Source organism: Dreissena polymorpha, chromosome 1 (genome assembly GCF_020536995.1).
Source record: "Dreissena polymorpha isolate Duluth1 chromosome 1, UMN_Dpol_1.0, whole genome shotgun sequence".
In the NCBI taxonomy this organism is placed as follows: domain Eukaryota; kingdom Metazoa; phylum Mollusca; class Bivalvia; order Myida; family Dreissenidae; genus Dreissena; species Dreissena polymorpha.
This window is the reverse complement of record NC_068355.1, coordinates 51,355,107-51,377,824: the sequence shown is the minus strand read 5'-3', so window position 1 is coordinate 51,377,824 and position 22,718 is coordinate 51,355,107. Positions and strand designations below refer to the sequence as shown.

General features: G+C 37.4%; 2 protein-coding genes across 5 annotated transcripts in view; one reads left to right on the top strand and one right to left on the bottom strand.

Annotated features, from left to right (window-relative positions):
- LOC127880583 (dynein axonemal heavy chain 3-like) overlaps positions 1–9,289 on the top strand; it is a 185,847-nt gene extending 176,558 nt beyond the window's left edge. The window contains exons 83-84 of the mRNA XM_052427898.1: positions 3,133–3,193; positions 7,797–9,289. Of these exons, the coding sequence (XP_052283858.1) occupies positions 3,133–3,193; positions 7,797–7,942 (207 nt within the window). The 3' untranslated portion in view covers positions 7,943–9,289. The remainder of the gene's footprint in view (positions 1–3,132; positions 3,194–7,796) is intronic.
- Positions 9,290–13,545: 4,256 nt separating this feature from the next.
- The window catches only part of LOC127880545 (prickle planar cell polarity protein 3-A-like), a 101,182-nt gene continuing 92,009 nt past the window's right edge, over positions 13,546–22,718 (bottom strand). For all 4 annotated transcript variants that reach the window (XM_052427859.1, XM_052427879.1, XM_052427872.1 and 1 more), the window contains 3 exons: positions 18,785–19,036; positions 17,610–17,813; positions 13,546–16,845 (listed from right to left, as the gene is read on the bottom strand). In XM_052427859.1, the coding sequence (XP_052283819.1) occupies positions 15,430–16,845; positions 17,610–17,813; positions 18,785–19,036 (1,872 nt within the window). In that variant the 3' untranslated portion in view covers positions 13,546–15,429. The remainder of the gene's footprint in view (positions 16,846–17,609; positions 17,814–18,784; positions 19,037–22,718) is intronic.

Genomic DNA, 22,718 nt, shown 5'->3' with positions numbered 1-22,718 from the left:
GGTGTCCCTGATAGTGGAGAGTGCATGGTGTTCGTGATAGTGGAGAGTGCATGGTGTCCCTGATAGTGGAGAGTGCATGGTGTCCCTGATAGTGGAGAGTGCATGGTGTCCCTGATAGTGGAGAGTGCATGGTGTCCCTGATAGTGGAGAGTACATGGTGTCACTGATAGTGGAGAGTGCATGGTGTCCTTGATAGTGGAGAGTGCATGGTGTCCCTGATAGTGGAGAGTGCATGGTGTGTCTGATAGTGGAGAGTGCATGGTGTCCCTGATAGTGGAGAGTGCATGGTGTCCCTGATAGTGGAGAGTGCATGGTGTCCCTGATAGTGGAGAGTGCATTGTGTCCCTGATAGTGGAGAGTGCATGGTGTCCCTGATAGTGGAGAGTGCATGGTGTCCCTGATAGTGGAGAGTGCATGGTGTCCATGATAGTGGAGAGTGCATGGTGTCCCTGATAGTGGAGAGTGCATGGTGTCCCTGATAGTGGAGAGTGCATGGTGTCCCTGATGGTGGAGAGTGCATGGTGTCCCTGATAGTGGAGAGTGCATGGTGTCCATGATAGTGGAGAGTGCATGGTGTCCCTGAAAGTGGAGAGTGCATGGTGTCCCTGATAGTGGAGAGTGCATGGTGTCCCTGATAGTGGAGAGTGCACGGTGTCCCTGATAGTGGAGAGTGCACGGTGTCCCTGATAGTGGAGAGTGCATGGTGTCCCTGATAGTGGAGAGTGCACGGTGTCCCTGATAGTGGAGAGTGCATGGTGTCCCTGATAGTGGAGAGTGCATGGTGTCCCTTATAGTGGAGAGTGCATGGTGTCCCTGATAGTGGAGAATGCATGGTGTGCCTGATAGTGGAGAGTGCATGGTGTCCAGTGGAGAGTGCATGGTGTCCAGTGGAGAGTGCATGGTGTCCCTGATAGTGGAGAGTGCATGGTGTCCCTGATAGTGGAGATTGCATGGTGTCCAGTGGAGAGTGCATGGTGTCCCTGATAGTGGAGAGTGCATGGTGTCCCTGATAGTGGAGATTGCATGGTGTCCCTGATAGTGGAGAGTGCATTGTGTCCCTGATAGTGGAGAGTGCATGGTGTCCCTGATAGTGGAGAGTGCATGGTGTCCCTGATAGTGGAGAGCGCATGGTGTCCCTGATAGTGGCGAGTGCATGGTGTCCCTGATAGTGGAGAGTGCATGGTGTCCCTGATAGTGGAGAGTGCATGGTGTCCCTGATAGTGGAGAGTGCATGGTGTCCCTGATAGTGGAGAGTGCATGGTGTCCCTGATAGTGGAGAGTGCATGGTGTCCCTGATAGTGGAGAGTGCATGGTGTGCCTGATAGTGGAGAGTGCATGGTGTCCAGTGGAGAGTGCATGGTGTCCAGTGGAGAGTGCATGGTGTCCCTGATAGTGGAGAGTGCATGGTGTCCCTGATAGTGGAGAGTGCATGGTGTCCCTGATAGTGGAGAGTGCATGGTGTCCCTGATAGTGGAGAGTGCATGGTGTCCAGTGGAGAGTGCATGGTGTCCCTGATAGTGGAGAGTGCATGGTGTCCCTGATAGTGGAGAGTGCATGGTGTCCCTGATAGTTGAGAGTGCATGGTGTCCCTGATAGTTGAGAGTGCATGGTGTCCCTGATAGTTGAGAGTGCATGGTGTCCCTGATAGTGGAGAGTGCATGGTGTCCCTGATAGTGGAGAGTGCATGGTGTCCCTGATAGTGGAGAGTGCATGGTGTCCCTGATAGTGGAGAGTGCATGGTGTCCCTGATAGTGGAGAGTGCAAGGTGCCCATGATAGTGGAGAGTGCATGGTGTCCCTGATAGTGGAGAGTGCATGGTGTCCCTGATAGTGGAGAGTGCATGGTGTCCATGATAGTGGAGAGTGCATGGTGTCCCTGATAGTGGAGAGAGCATGGTGTCCCTGATAGTGGAGAGTGCATGGTGTCCCTGATAGTGGAGAGTGCATGGTGTCCCAGGATAGTGGAGAGTGCATGGTGTCCCTGATAGTGGAGAGTGCATGGTGTCCATGATAGTGGAGAGTGCATGGTGTCCCTGATAGTGGAGAGTGCATGGTGTCCCTGATAGTGGAGAGTGCATGGTGTCCCTGATAGTGGAGAGTGCATTGTGTCCCTGATAGTGGAGAGTGCATGGTGTCCAGTGGAGAGTGCATGGTGTCCAGTGGAGAGTGCATGGTGTCCCTGATAGTGGAGAGTGCATGGTGTCCAGTGGAGAGTGCATGGTGTCCAGTGGAGAGTGCATGGTGTCCAGTGGAGAGTGCATGGTGTTCAGTGGAGAGTGCATGGTGTCCCTGATAGTGGAGATTGCATGGTGTCCAGTGGAGAGTGCATGGTGTCCCTGATAGTGGAGAGTGCATGGTGTCCAGTGGAGAGTGCATGGTGTCCCTGATAGTGGAGAGTGCATGGTGTCCCTGATAGTGGAGAGTGCATGGTGTCCCTGATAGTGGAGAGTGCATGGTTTCCCTGATAGTGGAGAGTGCATGGTGTCCCTGATAGTGGAGAGTGCATGGTGTGCCTGATAGTGGAGAGTGCATGGTGTCCAGTGGAGAGTGCATGGTGTCCCTGATAGTGGAGAGTGCATGGTGTCCCTGATAGTGGAGAGTGCATGGTGTCCCTGATAGTAGAGAGTGCATGGTGTCCCTGATAGTGGAGAGTGCATGGTGTGCCTGATAGTGGAGAGTGCATGGTGTCCAGTGGAGAGTGCATGGTGTCCAGTGGAGAGTGCATGGTGTCCCTGATAGTGGAGAGTGCATGGTGTCCAGTGGAGAGTGCATGGTGTCCCTGATTAGCCTGTGCAGACTGAAAGCACTAATATGGGACTGAACTTTAGGCATCTGTATAAAAACCTGTATCCCCCAGCAAAGCTCAAAGGTATTCTGCATATAAATGTGATGCATGTTTATCACATGGGCCTCAAGAGGTATACCTTACAAAAATCAGAAATTGTAATGGTAAAATTAGCTAATTAAATTTATTTGTATTTATCATCAGAAAGAATTGGCACATTTTAAGAAAAAAATACCATTATGCTATTGTTATTGTTTGTTTGATAAATGTCTTGTTGTGATCATGATTGGTCTCATGTAATATTGTTACAACTATGGATATTACTCTATATTCCCTAACCTGCGTCAGATATGGTTGAAACCTGGTAAAACAGAGGACTTTGAAAAGAAGCACAATTACAGCTGTCCAGGTAAATGTTTGATGTTGTTTTCCTCAATTACTTTTTGTTTATTAATTTGTGTTGTCTAATACATGAGCCATGTCGTGAAAAAACCTGTATTTGTGACAAAATTTCACATTTTTAGTTTTCTATAGATTGATAAAGACTGTTCTGTGCTTGTTATTATGATACCAAATTTATAGATATAGCCCAATTACTTACTGAGAATCTTTTATTTTAGTAACAGAACTGCAGAGGTGTTTTGACGTTTACAATGTCAACAACGTTTTCAAGTAAACCGCATTCAGATGTTTGTTACATCAAAATCACACTTATAAACAAGACATGAAACAAAATTTAAGAACACATTTATTATGTTAAATATATATTATCAGGTGTCTATTTGTTCAAAAAAATAGTTGTGATTAACATTATACTGTAATCTAACATATGTTGCTTAGCAACAAAGTCCACCTGTATTTACATCGACCAGCAAACCATACAGTTTAAATCATTTTTTTCTAAACCAATCTCACATATTTTCAAAACATATCATTACGTTTTTCATAGGAATACACACACCATGTTCAAAACAAACACTATCAATTACACCAACAATACATAAACCAACAATATCCAATAAAAATAATAAAAATAATTTCATTATGTTGAAATGTTAGATTAATTTAAAAGTGCTTTTCTAAAAATTAAGAGTCGAGTAATCTTTAATAATTTCTACTTTTCACACTTAGCTATTTTTTTTATAATTATTCTTAGCATGCTCATAATGTAATGTATTTATTATACAGCTTATTTTGTATGTAGAATTATTCATTTGACATGATTTCTATAGAAATAAGCAAAAGGGAATACAAATATGTTATTTGATATGAAACAAGAGCTGTCACCATAGGATGACATATGCCCCCTATAAACGCTTGATAGAAGTTATGAGCTTTTTTCGAAACCTAAACGCAGCTTTCGAAACCTAAACGCGGACCCTAAGTTCAAGGTCAAAGTCACAGGGGTCAAAATGTGTGTGCGTATGGAAAGGCCTTGTCCATATACACATGCATGCCAAATATGAAATTGCTATCAGAAGCGACATAGAAGTTATGAGCATTTTTCGAAACCTAAAAGCAAAGTGTGACGGACAGACTGACAGACGGACGGACAGTTCGATCACTATATGCCCTCCTTCGGGGGCATAAAAAGTGTTATTTAAATGTGTTATAAATGAACCAATGTATTCAAACAGACATTTAGGCCTAAGGATATTCAAAAAGTACTGAAGAATAAGTTTGAACTTATTTGTCATTAGCCTGTAAATATTCACATTATAATGTGTGTAATCTTTTGCCGTAGATGCCATAGATGCGACAACATAACTATAGTTATGTTTCTGGGTAAGGGCAAGTAGCATCCTTGTTAGCATCGCTGAGATATGGCCTGACAATGTTGTACAAGTACTCCTGTCTGTTTCGGCTGAGTTCTTTGGCCTCTACAATATGCGGACCTTGGTATGGAATATGGACGCCATCCATAGCCGCAGTAACCTTGACCTCAGGACATCCATAGCCGCAGTAATCTTGACCTCAGGACATCCATAGCCGCAGTAACCTTGACCTCAGGACATCCATAGCCGCAGTAATCTTGACCTCAGGACATCCATAGCCGCAGTAACCTTGACCTCAGGACATCCATAGCCGCAGTAATCTTGACCTCAGGACATCCATAGCCGCAGTAATCTTGACCTCAGGACATCCATAGCCGCAGTAATCTTGACCTCAGGACATCCATAGCCGCAGTAATCTTGACCTCAGGACATCCATAGCCGCAGTAATCTTGACCTCAGGACATCCATAGCCGCAGTAATCTTGACCTCAGGACATCCATAGCCGCAGTAATCTTGACCTCAGGACATCCATAGCCGCAGTAATCTTGACCTCAGGACATCCATAGCCGCAGTAATCTTGACCTCAGGACATCCGATTCCCGTTCGCATTGTTACCACACCTGGCCCTTCCGTCTTCATGCCGAAGTACTGATAGTGTCTGAAAATGAAAATAAATACTATTATGATGCATTTGCGAATAATATTCATTTGCATTGGTAACTATAATCGAAGACAATGTGTATGGTTATGTCAGAGTTTTGTTTTTCTTTCGCTTTGTATTGCATTTTAGAATCTTTACACCTTTACACTTTTCGTTAAACAGCATTATAAAACCGTTATACTGAAAAAATATTAACAATTCTACTCAGTGGTGTGAACCAACCAATTATCATAGGCCTACATAAGTAAATACCTTACAGATGGAGTTCTTCCAAAGTGGGCGGACAATGAATTGTCGAGTCCCAACTTCATGGAAACGTATATATGTAAATTATTCAAACACAAAATAATCAATACATGTTTCTATACGCGAAATTACAGAGATTGTTTTTGCACTCAGTCATTGAATAATATCAGACAATGTAGATATATATGTGCGATATGCAAGCTATTTCCTACCAAAACAAGTATAAAAAGTGACATAAATCTTCCAAAATTCTATGCAATATAATTTCCTGCATATAAATCTATTTAAGTCTATACGTTAAGTGTATAGAAGTTGGATAAATAATAATTAAGAGGATATGGTCGAGTTTATAATAAAAATCGATAACAAATACTAACAAATAACAAATATGACTATTTTGCTCTGAATTAGAAAAACTGTTTAGCCTTAAGGATCGGCACAACAAATTAGAGTCAGCAGGGTAATTGGGAAAAAACCAAACTATTTGTACGCCTTGTTATGTGTAGCCCCATGGCTGCAATTAAAGGTGGGGATAAACTCTTACAAAAATTCATGTAGGTCTAAAAATAAAAATAACAAACTTTTAGTCTGATAAGTTCTACCGTAAATCTACAATTTTCGTTCACTGAATATCTTAACAACGTTTAACATGGTGGTTAATTTGTAAACACGTCTCGTTCGCTAGTTTTGCAAAATAACTAATAATAATAAATTATATTACTTACTTCTATTTCATTATCCATATCACGTCATTTCATACTAAAGATGTTTCACAAATACAAAACTGTCCAAAACAGCTACACATGTTTCAGTGATCGCGCAAATTAAAAAAAATGTTGATGTCACTTTACAGAGAATTTACCAACGCCATAATTGATGTCACAAATATAGGTTTTGTCGCGACAAGGCTCATATATATATGAATTCCTTTTGTAGCATGTGTGTGCTCTACATATTATAAAAGAAAGAGTAGTAGACATATGTATTGGCTTGCTCATATGATTACAATTATGAAAACCAACTGCGAAGTGTGAAAGTTAATATCTGAATTCTCTTTGTCCATTTAACTGTCCCTTTGTCCATCTAACTATCCCTTTGTCCATCTTACTGTCCCTTTGTCTATCTTACTGTCCCTGTGTCTATGTACCTGTCCCTTTGTCCATCTAACTGTCCCTTTTTCCATCTAACTGTCCCTTCGTCTATCTAACTGTCCCTTTGTCCATCTAACTGTACCTTTTTCCATCTAACTGTCCCTTCGTCTATCTAACTGTCCCTTTGTCCATCTAACTGTACCTTTGTCCATCTAACTGTCCCTTTGTCTATCTAACTGTCCCTCTGTACCTTTGTCCATCTAACTGTCCCTTTGTCAATCTAACTGTCCCTTTGTCCATTAAAACGTCCCTTTGTCAATCTAACTGTCCCTTTGTCCATCTAACTGTCCCTTTGTCCATCTTACTGTCCCTTTAACTGTCCCTTTGTCCATCTAACTGCCCCTTTGTCCATCTAACTGTCACTTTGTCCATTTAACTGTACCTTTGTCCATCTAACTATCTCTTTGTCCATCTAACTGTCCTTTTGTCAATGTAACTGTCCCTTTGTCCATCTAACTGTCTCTTTGTCCATCAAATTGTACCTTTGTCCATCTAACTGTCCCTTTGTCCATCTAACGTAGCTTCTTAAGTGTTTCTTAGTTACCACTTTTATGGACAGTTGAGTTGAAATTAAGGCTAGTATTTTGTATGGCTTGAAAATGTTTTTACGCCACTATTAAATGTCACATATAACTGTCTTTATTACTTACAAGGTAGTGACAGGCTCGAGGTCATCGTGGTCATTTAAGCTCAAATATCTGAGCAACCATTTCTTGTGTGCTCTATATCTCCTATACTTTTTGACGTCTTTCCATGAAACATGGATTATGTCATTGAGACATGTGCAGAAGGTATGAGTCAGTCATGCTTGGTATTGAAGAATTTTCATGGACATGGACTCTAATATTGAGGTCAATGTCTATTAGAGGATGATCAGAAGATGTGCCATTCAGGCCAGGTCAAAGTCACACATAAAGATTGATTTTTTATGTCTGTTTTTCATGTCCACTCCTAATCCAGATCCGCTTGGCCCTGTTAAGGATTTTCTTAAACATTTTCTCAAATGCTTGGGTCAATGAGACAAAGATCTTTGCAAATAAAAAAATTAATTAAACTTTGATATACACTTGAACAAAAAGTCATATTAATTGTACTTAGCTGAAAGTCATGTGTGTTTGTCATACCAGTTTTACAAACAACTATTTTTGACAAGTGTTTTCATTGTTGTATATCTTACAGTGTACAAGACAAGTGCTAGACGCGGTGTTCTATCCACCACTGGTCACTCCACTAACTGGGTCATGACCATCAACTTCCCGTCTGACCAGCCAGAAAACCACTGGATCAACCGTGGGGTGGCATGCCTCTGTCAACTAGACAACTGAACACTGACCTTTTTGTCTTCATAATTCAGTGTCTGGATTTGAAAAAAACGAACTTTTAACTACCAGAACTTTGCTTGACTGATCCTGACAATTCTGTTGAGTGTATTCAGACTAAGGTTGCCTTTGAGATTGCAAAATGGAGCTGAATTGTGCTTCTTGATTTAATAGATTTATATAAAACATTTCTACACAGGTCATATTTTTATTTTCTGTGTATTTCATCTACATGATTTTTGTAATGTGGCTTGATTTATCAGGTCATATACAGAAGGCTCAAACTTTGCTCATGTTTGATATTTAGGTAAATTGGGATTGTCTAGATCAAAATAACAAGTTGCTGCACCCTGCTCCTTATTGCTTCCCCCACTCCTGTCCCTCTTGACTATGCAAAACAAAATATAAAATCTTTCAACAATTATTTTATTTTTGCTAATATTTAATGGCCACAAAAGGCCATCCACTTTTTAAATACATTTATTTAAAGTGTTAGACTAAGAGATAACTTAGATTTAGCAAATGGCTAGAAAATGTCACCGGACTGGTCCGGTGTCCACCATGTCACGTTTTAGTATTTCGTTACACATATAGACTGGACATATATTTTACTAGTAGTTTGTTTCGAAAAAATCTATTGCTAATACCTGGTACATTTGTCCTTAACGCTTTGGAGTACAGGAAAAGAAATCAACGTTTCTACAATATTTAATAGTGACTTGCAGATGTTAGGTACTCATGAATTGTTTTGTTTAAGGTAGCACAATGTAGACTAATTCATCTTTATTCAATTATTTTTTATCATTTGTTTACTTATAGAAAGGTGTTGGTTTCATAACTTGTATAGCATTTTTAACTTTTGTTTCGAGGTACTGATATATTTTTTTGAAAGTATGCACAATAACTTATCTGATTGAATAATTATACTTCTTTACAAACTTTATTTTGTCTATGTGGTAAAAATTGTATAAAATAAGAGTTAACTTTCTGTTTTATGTACAAATTGGCATCATAGGTGCATTTATGTTTATTTTACACAGAATTCTCATTGCCTCTCAAAAGTAATATTTATTATGAAATTATTTATTATAATACAAAATGTATGCATGTATTAAAACATGTATGATTTATCTTTGCATTTAGTGTTTAAGCATTTGTTATATTTGACTTATTTGTTATTGTGATTGTTGAAAATTATGTCGTTAATTTATTGTGCCAACTGCCAAGTATTAAAAATTGCTGTGATGTTTGACAATATGGATAGTATGGCAGTGTTTTAATTTATTCATTTATACACATTAACTTATCTTTTGTTAGCTTTAATTTACTTGACTAAAGGTTGTTTTCATTGCACAGTTGGTTTTAGTTATTCTTCGATTGTTTACTTTTGTTGTTGGTTTTGACCATCCATGAACAATATGTATTTATGTAAACCCAAGTGACCCAACCAAACAGTCCTTGCCTTATGTGTTTATGTAAACCCAAGTGACCCAACCAAACAGTCCTTGCCTTATGTGTTTATGTAAACCCAAGTGACCCAACCAAACAGCCCTTGCCTTTTTTAGCTCATCTATTTTTTGAAAAAAAAAATGAGCTATTGTCATCACCTTGGCGTCGGTGTCGGCGTCCGGTTAAGTATTGCGTTTAGGTCCACTTTTCTCATAAAGTATCAATGCTATTGCATTCAAACTTGGTACACTTACTTACTATCATCAGGGGACTGGGCTGGCAAAGTAAGATAACTCTGGCTTGCATTTTGACAGAATTATGTGCCCTTTTTATACTTAAAAAATTGAAAATTTTGGTGAAGTTTTGTGTTTAGGTCCATTTTATTCCTTAAGTATCAAAGCTATTGCTTTCATACTTGCAACACTAACTTTTTCTTGTTTGTCCAATAAAGTCCACAGTTTTCATCAGATTCTTCTCAAACTTGTTTAGTGTCTTCATATTAATGAGGACTCGAACCCTATTGATTTTCAGGTCACTGGGTCAAAGGTCAAGGTCACAGTGACTCGAAATAGTAAAATGGTGTCCGGATGATAAATCAAGAATGCTTAGGCCTAGGATCATGAAACTTCATAGTTACATTGATCATGACTGGCAGATGACCCCAATTGATTTTCAGGTCACTAGGTCAAAGGTAAAGGTCACAGTGACTCTAAACATAAAATGGTTTCCGGATGATAACTCAAGAATGCTTACGCCTAGGATCATGAAACTTCATAGGTACATTGATCATGACTGACATATGACCCCTATTAATTTTCAGGTCAAAGGTCAAGGTCACAGTGACCAAAAACACTAAAATGGTTACCGGATGATAACTCAAGAATAATAAGGCCTAGGATCATGAAACTTTATAGGTACATTGATCATGATTTGCAGATGACCCCTATTGATTTTCAGGTCACTAGGTCAGAGGTCAAGGTCACAGTGACAAAAAACGTATTCACACAATGGCTACCACTACAACTGACAGCCCATATGGGGCATGTTTTAGAAACAGCCCTTGTTGTCGAAGCAATAAGTCCAGAATGACTTCCCCTTGATTATGAGAAGATTTTGAAATCCCGCTTGTTTACGCAATTAATTCCACAGTTTTCATCCAATTATTTCCAAATTTGCACAATATTTTATATCAATGATGACTTGAATCCTATTGAATATGAGCAGTATCTGAAAAATAATTACACAATAATCTCCCCTTGCATTTGAGAAAATTCTTCTTGTTTGCGCAATTAAGTACACAGTTTCCATCTTATTCTTTCCAAACTTGCACAGTGTTTATAGCAGAAGAGCGATTCAGGCCCTCATGGGCCTCTTGTTAATTGTTGTAATTGTTCTTGAAAACAAAAATCTTTATATAATCAGCTTTTTAACAGTGTTAAATTAATAGACGCAGGATCTTTTTATGTTCCGGTAGGGTGGCATATAACAGTCGCACTCTCTGTCCGTCCAGCACTCTGTTTTCCAGAGGTTTTTAAAGCAACACATTAAGATATTGAGCTGAGTTTTGGTATGCGAGTCCACCTACACATAAAGTGTAAAATTAGCTCCAGTCTGTTCATTTTTGATGAAGATATTGAGCTGAGTTTTGGTATGCGAGTCCACCTACACATAAAGTGTAAAATTAGCTCCAGTCTGTTCATTTTTGATGAAGATACATGCTTTTGACGGATCTAAATTTTTGACAAGGGAAATAATTAGCTTTAAAGGGAGACACTTTATCATTTGGCAGGCATAGGTCATTTTTACAAGAGAAGTAACATTTTTTAACCCTTTACCACATAGATAACGTATTTTCACGCATTTGTAGTCCTTCAGAAAGTTAAATTTAATTAAAGACCTTTCTTACTAGATTCAAGTGTTAAAGGCTTCAATTCCAACCCTTAGATACTGATGAGCAGCAAACAGCATTAAACCTGAACAGACTGCAAGTTACTCGCAGGCTGTTCTGGTTCTATGCTGTTTGCACATAGCCATTTTCACTTTGCCTCTGAGAAGGAAAGGGTTAAAGGGATATAACAAATGTAGGAGCTTCTTTTAATAGAAAGTAAAAGGCATAGAGATTTGAGACAAAATTGGGTACATACATTTTCTCTATAATAACCATTTTCCGGATGTTTTAGCTCCTCTGAGCACTCATGGTGAGCTTTTGTGATCGCATTTTTCCGTCCTGCGTCGCCAACATTTGCCTTGTTAACACTCTAGATGCCACATTTATTGTCCGATCTTCATAAAATTGGGTCAGAAGATTTATGCCAATGATATCTGGTACAAGATCGAAAATGGTTCTGGTTGGTTGAAAAACTTGGCCACCAGGGGGCGGGAAATTTTTCCTTATATGGCTTTAGTAAAACCTTGTTAACACTCTATAGAGGCCACATTTATTGTCAGATCATCATGAAAATTGGTTGGACGATTTGTCCCAATAATATCTTGGACGAGTTCAAAAATGGTTCCAGTTGCTTGAAAAACATGGCCGCCTGGGGACAGGGAATTTTTCCTTATATGGCTTAAGTACAACCTTGTTAACATTCAAGGCCACATTTATTGTCTGATCTTCAGTCAGAGGAATTTTCCTAATGATATCTTGGACGCGTTCGAAAATGGTTCCAGTTGCTTGAAAAAACATTGGTGGTGCCACCAAGGTGTGAGGCATTTTTTCTTATCTCGCTGTATATGGCTATAGTACAACAATGTTAAAACTCAAAGTGACCACAGTCATTCATGAAAGTTGGTCAGCACATTTGTTCTTATAATATCTTATGCTGCACAGAGCAGGTCAGTTCCTATGTATCTCATGTGAGCGACTTTTGGCCTTTCAGGCCATCTTATTTATGCAATGCATTCAAGTATTGAGCTGATTTTTGGTGAGTCCACATACTTGCCCTACAGATGAAGTGTGAAATTCTTTATGGTCCATTGATTTGTGATTTAGTTATGGCGTTGAACTTAATTTTTTCTCTATGTCCATTTTCCAGAGTTTTTGTGAATAACGCTTTCAGATATTGAGCTGATTTTTGGTGAGTCTACCTACATGACTTACAGATGAAGTTTGAAATACGTTCTGGCCCATGGATTTTTTACGAAGTAATCGGCCTTGGAGTTTTTTCTATAATAACCGTTTTCCAGAGTTTTTTTATGCAACGCTTTCAGATATTGAGCTGATTTTTGGTGAGCCTACCTACGTGACCCACCAACGAAGTGTGAAATTTGTTTCGGTCCATTGATTTTTTTTTGCGAAGTTATGGGCCATGAACTTAAATTTTTTCTATATTGTTACCGTTTGCGGATTTTTTTTTACACAAATCTTTGAGATATGGAGCTGATTTTTGGTATTTGAGTCTACCTACATGACTTACAGATGAAGTATGAGTTACATTTTGGTCCATTGATTTTTGGCTAAGTTATTGGCCTGGTTTTCTCCAAAATAGCTGCTGTGGGACTTCAGAACGCAGTAGGGGGCATTGTGTTCACAAGCGCAGCTTTTTTTTACACGAAACATTTTGCTCTACCAGAACATTCAATCTTTCTTAGCCATTCAAAAACTAGTATTGCTATATACACAGCTGTTTCTAGCTTTTCCAATTTAAAATAGATTTTCACTGATTTTATTTTGTAAGTGTCGTTTGTTCTTTTAATTATCTTCATTTCCTTCAAAATGAAAACATTTGTAAACAAGTCGGCAAAGAATAACCAATAAGTTTTGTAAGATCTATGTTGATTGACATCCACTGACGTTGTTCATTTAAAAAAATGCTACTATTGCAATGTGCCCATAATGTTGCCATGGTTTCACACACAAAAAATCCCCTAATAAAACATGCCCAGTCAATCGGTCGAACCACTCTCAAACAATTCTTTTTTTAATTAACATGGATATTAGAATGGACCACTCAGAAAAATAGGATCCCCAGAAATCAGCAGATCCACAGAAAAATCTAACCGCTGGAATCTAGAGTGAAAATGAGCTTACAGTTGACAACACATGACAAACAATGATGGACATATGGTGACCACAGGAATTTTCATTTCTCTTATTAATAATGAAGAACCTTATATTTGTTTGAAATCAAATCAGAATGGTAATAAATTACAACAAACAATTTTGATCAGTTTTTTTTTAATACTTTATAAATAACGTTACAAATAAAATGTAAGACTGGGTACAGACATCAACAAACATAGGTGGCTTACATGTTACTTAGTCAAGTATTGACAAGTACTCATGCATTTCAGAAATCAATTTTATTTTTTATTTTAACATTTTGTTTTAATAGCTGTTCTCTTGATTCGACATGTATGTAATTCTTTAAAGGCCCTACTTTTATTAAATGCTTTATTTCATTTTTTGATATTTTGTCTTGATTAAGTAATGATAAGCAGTTGAAAAAGACCATGATAATTTTTCATTACATCAGTGATGTTTCACAAAAATAAAATAATTTCTCAAATTTAACCTTGTTAAAAGAAACTAATTCAACCAAAAATAATGTTAAATTCATTTTCATACAAAATTAATTATTACTATTAAAATGTTTTACAAATATTGCTGTGTATAAAAATGAGCAATGAAAAAGGTGAATACTTGTTTGTCAAAAATGAAATCAGTGAGAATAATACCACTGACTTAGGTAGAAACAACTATTGGCAGTTTTGCTTTAAGACGCCCTGAACTGGCAATTGCAAACACAGAGTGGGCATTGTGTGTTCCATATCAAATAAAATTTCAATAAATATCAAAAGAAACTGATTTATCGGGAATATTCTACAATATTTTGTCAGCAGTTCTTTTTGCAGTATCCAAAAAGCATTAACAAGTACAACGTCAAAGGAAAATGTTTACAAGCACAATGAAGCATTCTGCATAGAAGTATCATCAGTAGGGAAACTGCAACAAAATTTCTTATTACGAAATCAATACAACTTAAACTCAATAATTTAATAACAAAATCTAATATATATTTTTCATAGATAAGCTTTTTAAGTTACTTTTTGTTCATTGTCATTACAGAAATCTGCTTTAAAATTAAAAAAAATCAACTGCAACACTGTTATTTATATGTAATAATGATTATTTAGTGACAAAACATTGTGATGCATCATCTTTTTCCAGAACAAACTTCATGTCAACTAAAATACATTTTGAAAAACAAACACAAGTACTTGAGTAACATTATTTAAACAGTTCTATTAACAATATGCGGACCATTTATATATATATATATTGTACATAATACATGATAAAAATGATGCAAAAAAAACAACAATAAATGATGCATGTTGTCATTACTTATGACAAAAAAGTGAACACTTATAAATAAAAACAACTGATATCACAAATTGACTGTTGTCGTAACTAACAACAAAATGAGGCACAGTTAATATAAAATACAGGCCACACTAATATCATTTATTGTATAATGTAAAACATCTTCTACACTACATAAATTATATGTCAAACTGGTAAGCACTGTACCACAATATGCATCTTTTTAGCTCAATTTAAAGCAAAGCTTATCCTTAAAGACACATGCCTGAAAATACAAAATGAATAAACTTTTGATTAATTCTTTGGCAGTTGTAAAAAAAAAAATCAAAGCACAAAACATGCTTGTACCTCAATGAACCTTGCATAAATCATTTTGTAAAGCACCACATTTTTTTTGTAATAAGAGAGATTTGGTTACACGCCTTTTTAGTTAATGTTGATGACTATAAATACATGCATTTTCAAAACAGTGAAACATCTAAAAGATTTTGTTCAAATTTTGTACACCGTTTGATTTGTTCTGCCATTGAATGTCTTCACAACTATCTAATTGATCTAGTTGTTCATATCTATGATTTATGTCCAATCATCTCCCACAGGAATGTCTTTTAATCGTCAATTTGCAGATTAAAAGACAATTACAATCGCAAACAATCACTGAAAACAGGCAAATTTGGCAACTTTCAGGGTAAACCCAAGCAAACATCGAATAGATCAACTACGATATCGTACATTTGTCCTTTTTATTCTTGTGTCTACGTACAGGCCGACCCAAAGTCGCACTTTTATTCGCTCCAGCAAATCCGAAATTATCAACGTAAGCAATCCTGGGAGCTCCCTTACTAGGACTGTCATAGTAATAGTCAAAATCGTCCTCTGAGTCACTGGAACTGGAACACGTGCTGCATGAATAACTTTCATCGTAATGATTCACACCGCGGTCCATCGACATTGACAGTTCAGAAGTATGCGACATGTTCTGGTTAGGGTTTTTAAGTATTTTCTTGCGTTCATGTTCGCCGTTCTGACTAACTTCTGCCAGCATTGAGGCTCTGCCCTCAAAACTTTGGCTTCTGGGATACCGTTTGTTTCCATGGCGACGATGTGACCTCTCCGGAGGGGGGCGGGAGATTGGGTTCATCTTTTCATCGTCGGGCAATGACAACTCATTAATATCTTCCACAGGGGAGTTACCTGACCTCAGTTCAGGAAACGACCGATTGGCTGCCCCATTTTGAGCAGTTAATTTTTGCATACCACTGTATGACTGGATAAAATTTGTGGGTACTTCCGGATGATAGTAATTCGCTTGTGCATTACCACTGAACTTAACACCAAGATTTTTCTCCGAGCCAGATCTACTGCGACTGACACTCCTGCTTCGGGAGACACATGAACTCGCCTTATCAGAACCACCACAGTTCAACTGCTCCTTCGATAGATCTGGCATGGATAACTGCGAAAGTCTCTTCTTTTTGGCATCATGCAAAGGTAGAGCATCTACCAAGCAGTCCATATTGATCTCATATCCTGACATCTCCAGTCTGGCTTTGGTGGGGGGTTCGTACATTCCCGGTGCGTACACCTCGCTGTTGCTGCTTGTGGCGTACCCCTGGTCACGGTCAGACGACGGGCAGCTGTCAGGTATGCTGTACTGCTGTCGTAAGACTTCCTGTAGAGCCATCACACTGCTCTCCTGCATGGCGTGACTGATCGGGGACCCCAGACGAATATTGTTTATATCCTTCATAAACTCTTCGGCTTTACGATGCGGTTGCGCATTCATACCAGCCCCAGCGCGTGAACAAGCTGCTGAACAGTATATAACACCGTGCTTTGGCAGAAATGGTTGCCCTAGTAACGATTTTTGACACGTGTGGCACTTAAAGCAGTTTGGTGTTGCGTGCCAATGTTGACCTTCATGGGTCATCTGTCCTTGATCGACACCGATGTGCTCACCGCATGTATCACAGAATTCCGCAAACATCCTCTCGAAGCAGACACAACAAAATGGCCGCCCTTCCCGCATGATGTACCTCTGACCACCTAACTGGGCGTCGCACTCAAAGCAGGAGAAGTGCTTCATGTGCCAGCTACGACCTTCTGCCTCTGTACACTCATCTGCGAAAATAATCTGAAACAAAAAAAACAAAACAAGATTCAGATCAGATTCAAGATGTAAAGACCATTTGTGCCATCTTTCGCATGCCTGCTTAGCTAATAAATGTTCAAAATAATTGGAATACATTTAGGATGTTTGAAACTCTCTGATAAGTATGATATCAAGTTCAGATGATGCATGGTAAAAACAAGAAATGTGTTTGTCAGAAACACTATGTCCCCTTCTGCGCCGCTTTGATTTAGTGTTTTTTTTACCTTTGACCTTAAAGGATGACCTTGACCTTATACCACTCAAAATGTGCAGCTCCATGAGATACACATGCATGCCAAATATGAAGTTGCTATCTTCAATATAGCAAAAGTTATTGCAAAATGTTAAAGTTGGCACAAACCAACAGACAGACCAACAGACAGGGCAAAAACAATATGTCCCCCACTATTGTGGTGGGGCACATAAAAATCTCAAAATTTCCATAAGAAATAAGTTTGCAAGATGAGAGCTTTTATATGGTTTTGACATTTTCAAAGTTGATTGGATGGTTATGATATTAATGAAGGAAGAAATATTTTGCTTTTGTGTTTCCTTTCTTTTCAAGCACTCAATCACACTTTAATTTTTAGTTTGCCTGGTTTTATTTTTCAACTTCTTAACACCAGGTCAGTGCAAATATTGAAGACCAACTTTCTACATGCTGAAACCATAGGGCTACCTTATAGTGTCACTACATGCTGAAACCATAGGGCTACCTAATAGTGTCACATGTTTGTTTGAATTACCTCATCACATGCGGCACATCTTGGTTTGATCAGCTCGGCGTGGTGTCTCCCACAGTAGAGCTGTCCATCCCGGTAGAAGTAGATCAGGTCAACCAGCAGCTCCTCACACGTCATACACACGAAACAGGATGGGTGCCAGAACCTGTCACTGCCACACCGCGACGCAAACACAGCAATCTCTCCACCTGATATCATTGTCTTGCACTGGAATAATATAAAGACTTGTTCAGTAACAATACTGAAATGTACAATTACAAATTGTGCACTGAAAAGTTTATACTTGTTAAATAATAATATCAGTATGTACTATTACAAATTGTCAAAATAATTTCAGTATCATTACCAGAACAGTTCACAACAAACATGGGCAAACAATTCAGCCTCATGCTATCATGTGCAATAAAGGAGTAACCTCCCTTATATCAGACTGAGAACTAATTTAATACATTTTTTACAGTATTAAGTATTAGTAGAAACCACATAAAAAGGCAGTGTCTTAAGGGCACTTTCCACTTTCGTCTCAAAACTCAACTTATTTAAACAAGGCTATTGTCAAACAATATTGTCCCCTACCGGCTCCACCATTTTCTGAAATTCCACCATTTTCATATAATTTTTTTGGTTGCCATAGCAACCACAATTTTTGACATAGGAACGAAATGAAATGACGTGCATAATGTCCATATTGCCATCTTTCCATGTTGCAAGTTTCATAAAAAAATATTAAGAACTTTTAAAGTTATTGCAGGATCCACAAAACCACCATTTTCAGCAGTATTTCTAGTCTATTTGTTGCCATAGCAACCAGAATTTTTGACGTAGGAACAAAATGAAATGATGTGCATAATGTCCATATTGCCATCCATCCATGTTTCAAGTTTCATGAAAAAATATTAAGAACTTTGAAAGTTATTGCAGGATCCAGAAAAGTGTGACGAACGGACGGACTGACAGGCGGAGCGCAAATCATAAATCCCCTCCGGTGAAACCGGTAGGAGACAAAAAAACAAGAATTGTGTATGGAACACTTTGACCTCCAAGTGTCACCTTTACCTTTGATGTAGGTAGACAAGAAATTTGGCAATAAACAATCAGCTAAAGGTCAGAAATAACACACCATTGAATGATTCATCATACTAATAATTATTTTAATGGGTTTATATTTTTATACTAACCTTAAAGCAGACTCCGCCCTGCATGGTGAGAGGCAGGGGCCTCACGCTGCCCCGCCCAAGGGCCTCCCGTTTCCTCTGCGCGCTGAACATGCGCAGCTCATGTTTCTCCTCCTCACTGAGGCTGTTGCAGTAGCGCACCTCGTTGTCATGGGGAGGTAACTGCTGCAGCAGCTGACGGACCCGGTACTTCTCCCCCGCGCTGTTCAGGTATGGCACTTTGTCCTCTGGCAGCGCACGGAAATACTGGTGCACCTGATGTGGACAATGAAGGTTTCTCAATGTGTGTGGGTACAGGTAACATCCACACACAAAAAATACTATATATATATTATATTTATATGAAAACAGTTTCAAATAAAAAAGTGTAAGAGCTCTGGATAATTCTGGCCCACTTTATAATTGCATACTTGTGTGAACCCTGGCCGAAAGGGTCCACGCACCAAAAAATGTAATTTGTCTATACAGTCTTAATATGTCTATGTTTTAATTACTTCAACATTGCTTTGCGTATTTATATTGGCTTCTAAAACATGGTGCTAGACAGAATTCGAGCCAAACTGTGTTGTCAATGAGAAACAGCAGTAATTGTGGTAATAACAATTAGTTTGCCACTAGCTTGCACATTAACAACACCTGTTGAACAAGCCGCTGCATGTACGGGACAGATTCCAAACACAACATCGCTTATTTTAATTAACTAATTTTGTTGGCCTGGTTTTGATTTTTTTTTACAAACTTACAACAGCATTGTCATCTTAATCCTGAACAAAGAATTTAGCAGCCAAACATGTGTTAAGCATGTCCAAAAGTACAAGAAACAAATTATGAATCGTTTGATTTCTCTACATGAAAAATATGTAAGAAAATTTCATTTCTGCCTAAGACTGACAAGGAAATATCTTACATGTAAAATACACTTTTTTGTAAGGATTGTTAAATATTTTCTTTTTTCTCTTAAATGCAAAAACATACTCAACTTTGTGCCAAGAACAACCAAAAAATTCAACACTTATCAAAAGCTTGGAAACAAATCTTCAAAATGCAATATTATATCATGCTTATTGCAGCGCAGGCTCGTCCAAGCAGCACATTGCTAATTTGAAAACACAAATCTCTGATTTCCCCATTCATTTCCACCCCGGATGACTTGTTGAGTCAGTGGCCAAGAACACCCACTAGGGTATATAATTAAACAAAGTTCATGCTCATATGAAAGTTTTGGCATCATGAAGTTTTCCAAATTTTTCATGATTTCATGAAACAGTTCTTGCAATGAAATCAATATGAAGTTATACCTTAGACAGGGAGGTTCATTGAGAAATGTTAGTTAACAGAGGGCATTCAGTTACATGTTCCAGCATGTCAAAACTTCCTGTTATAAAAAAAAAGAATAATGTGTTGTTTATATAAAAAATAATATATAAATTATGTGTTTACTTAACACAAATTGGTTGTATGAGAATTGGTCTCATTGAAAATAGATTCAGAGCAGAGCCACAATATATGTTTTTTTTGTTCAAAGTTTTAAGGCAGGTTGTTTTATTGTGTTTGTTCTTACAGCACTGAGCTCTCCTGATATTTTAATTAATACTTCTGTGTGCAACTGATATTTAAACAGGAATAAAATGTATACTAAAGATCAAGATATAACCTTCGTAACTGACCTGTAACAGATGAAATATGTGCAATAATAAAATCATCCATAAAATATTCATTGAAACTCTCAGAGGACCTGTTGCATAAATATTTAGTTGAATGCAAATCTGGGGCTAAAATTCAGTTCCATTCACAAGCATTTTTCCCAAATTACTCCCTACAATCCCTAATTTAAGGTTTGAAAAAATAAAAGTTTAAAATAATCTCAACATTCACTTGATCTGACAATCCTGAGCTCTTTAGAGTTCCACCTTAGCAAATATAATGTCATAAAAACTTCTATTCTTAATTTTATAATACTTGCAACCATATGAAACACACACAATTTCCAAATTTAAGTCAAATTGAACAAACATATGAGCGTGAAATGAAGTTTGAACTTTCCTGATGCAATCATGCTCAACAGCTTAGTCTATTCTTTTTTCTTTGAACAACTTCAAATCTTGGTAACTGCAAAATCTACACCATACATGTAAATAGAAAGTCTGTCATGAAGTTTCCATCAATAACAACTTTTTACCTGCAGTGCTGACATGTAAATGACTACCATATTCTTGATCATCAGACATAAACGCTTTCATAAAAATGTAAGGCAATTTGCAATCTTAAATTGTAGAAATGTCTTCATAACAAGAGATATATCATCACATCAATCAACTGATTTTTTTGTTACACAATTTCTCTCCTTACTGTGATATGACGTATGACGTAACTTTATCTAATCCAGGTTTCAAGATGATTTTGATTACATAGACGAGAACGTGTCGTTTTTAACATTTCAACATAAAATATTTTAGTTTCAATCTTTTAGAAATCATGATAGGATTGAACAATCAGCAAATCTGTCACACAATCATGGTCCACAATAAATGTAGTTACATAAAATGGTTGCAGTTTGATTTATCTCAATTGTTTTATTTAAAAAGCCTCTGTAAATCAGAGATCAAAATTGGCAACAACAGGATGGGTCTAGATTTCAGATGATAATCTTTTAATCAATAATAATTAAATGAGATATAAACATTTTTATTAATATTTAAAATATTTGGACCAATTTTAGTCTTCTTTTTTTTTAAGTGATAAAAACTAAAATTAAAATAATATTTATTTTCAATTATTGGAAATAAATTTATCTCCTATTTAAAAATATTTATTTGATAAGCTCCTGTTTCATCTAGAACTACAACTTACAACTATTAAATGCTCTAATTTAGGACCCAGTAACACCAAGAAATCAAGATCAAATCATACATATAACAAAATGAACACTGCTGTTACGTGATTTGATTGATATTTTATTTTCTAAGAAACAATGACAGAATTTATCCAGCAATTTTAGGAAAATCTTATGAAACTAAAACTTTTACTAAAACTAAACTCTATGCTATTCTTAACGACAGAAACCTGTCTGTTAAAATATCGTAGTGAAAAAAACAAAACAAAACTTTGATAGACATTTGAAAGCCTATCTCTTTAATACATAACATGCCATTCCACTAATCAGAAACATGAAAATCTCAAATTCAAAGAATGCACAAGTTTTGCCAGAATCTTGATGGTTTTATTCAAGCCGATGTGATTGGTAAAATCTCACACCAGGCCTGTTCCTCCCCCCCCCCCCCCCCCTCTCATTCAACTATTCAGGTATTTTAGAATCATATGCTCTGCTCTCTTTGGATGCCCACAGACACAGATAGACATCTTTATATCATGGGGAAACCTTGCCAGACAACCATTAAACAATGCTGAAGATGAGCTAACTCTTCTTCAAGTGCTACATTCAAGTGTTTTAGTGCTGCTTCAGGCAATGGAAAAATAACCAAACAACATTGTGATATTTCAAGTATCTTCTATGATGCTAGTTCATTCTCCGAAGGCCTCTCTACCCCCCTCCCCAACAATAAACAAGAACTATAAGTATGGCTAAAGTGTCATACAAACTTACAAATATTAAGAAGCGATAGTATAAGAAATATTATTATATAAATATCTATATCATCCAATCAGCTGTTCTAATTTTTACCTGATGAACGTCAAATATTTTACAGTATAGGACATGCGCATGTCAAATATATTTCCCAGTTTACTGTTGACACAATCTTTTTCGTAGTCAACTTCAAGAAACATCTATAGGACCTCTTACCTGTATGTCACAAGATCATAGCGCTCTTTCGCAGACTTAACATTTTAATTTATAATTGAACTTGAATACTGGTAATGCAAATAACTAAAAGTATTTTAAGTTATATAATTAAAATATTATTTAACAGTGTTGTTC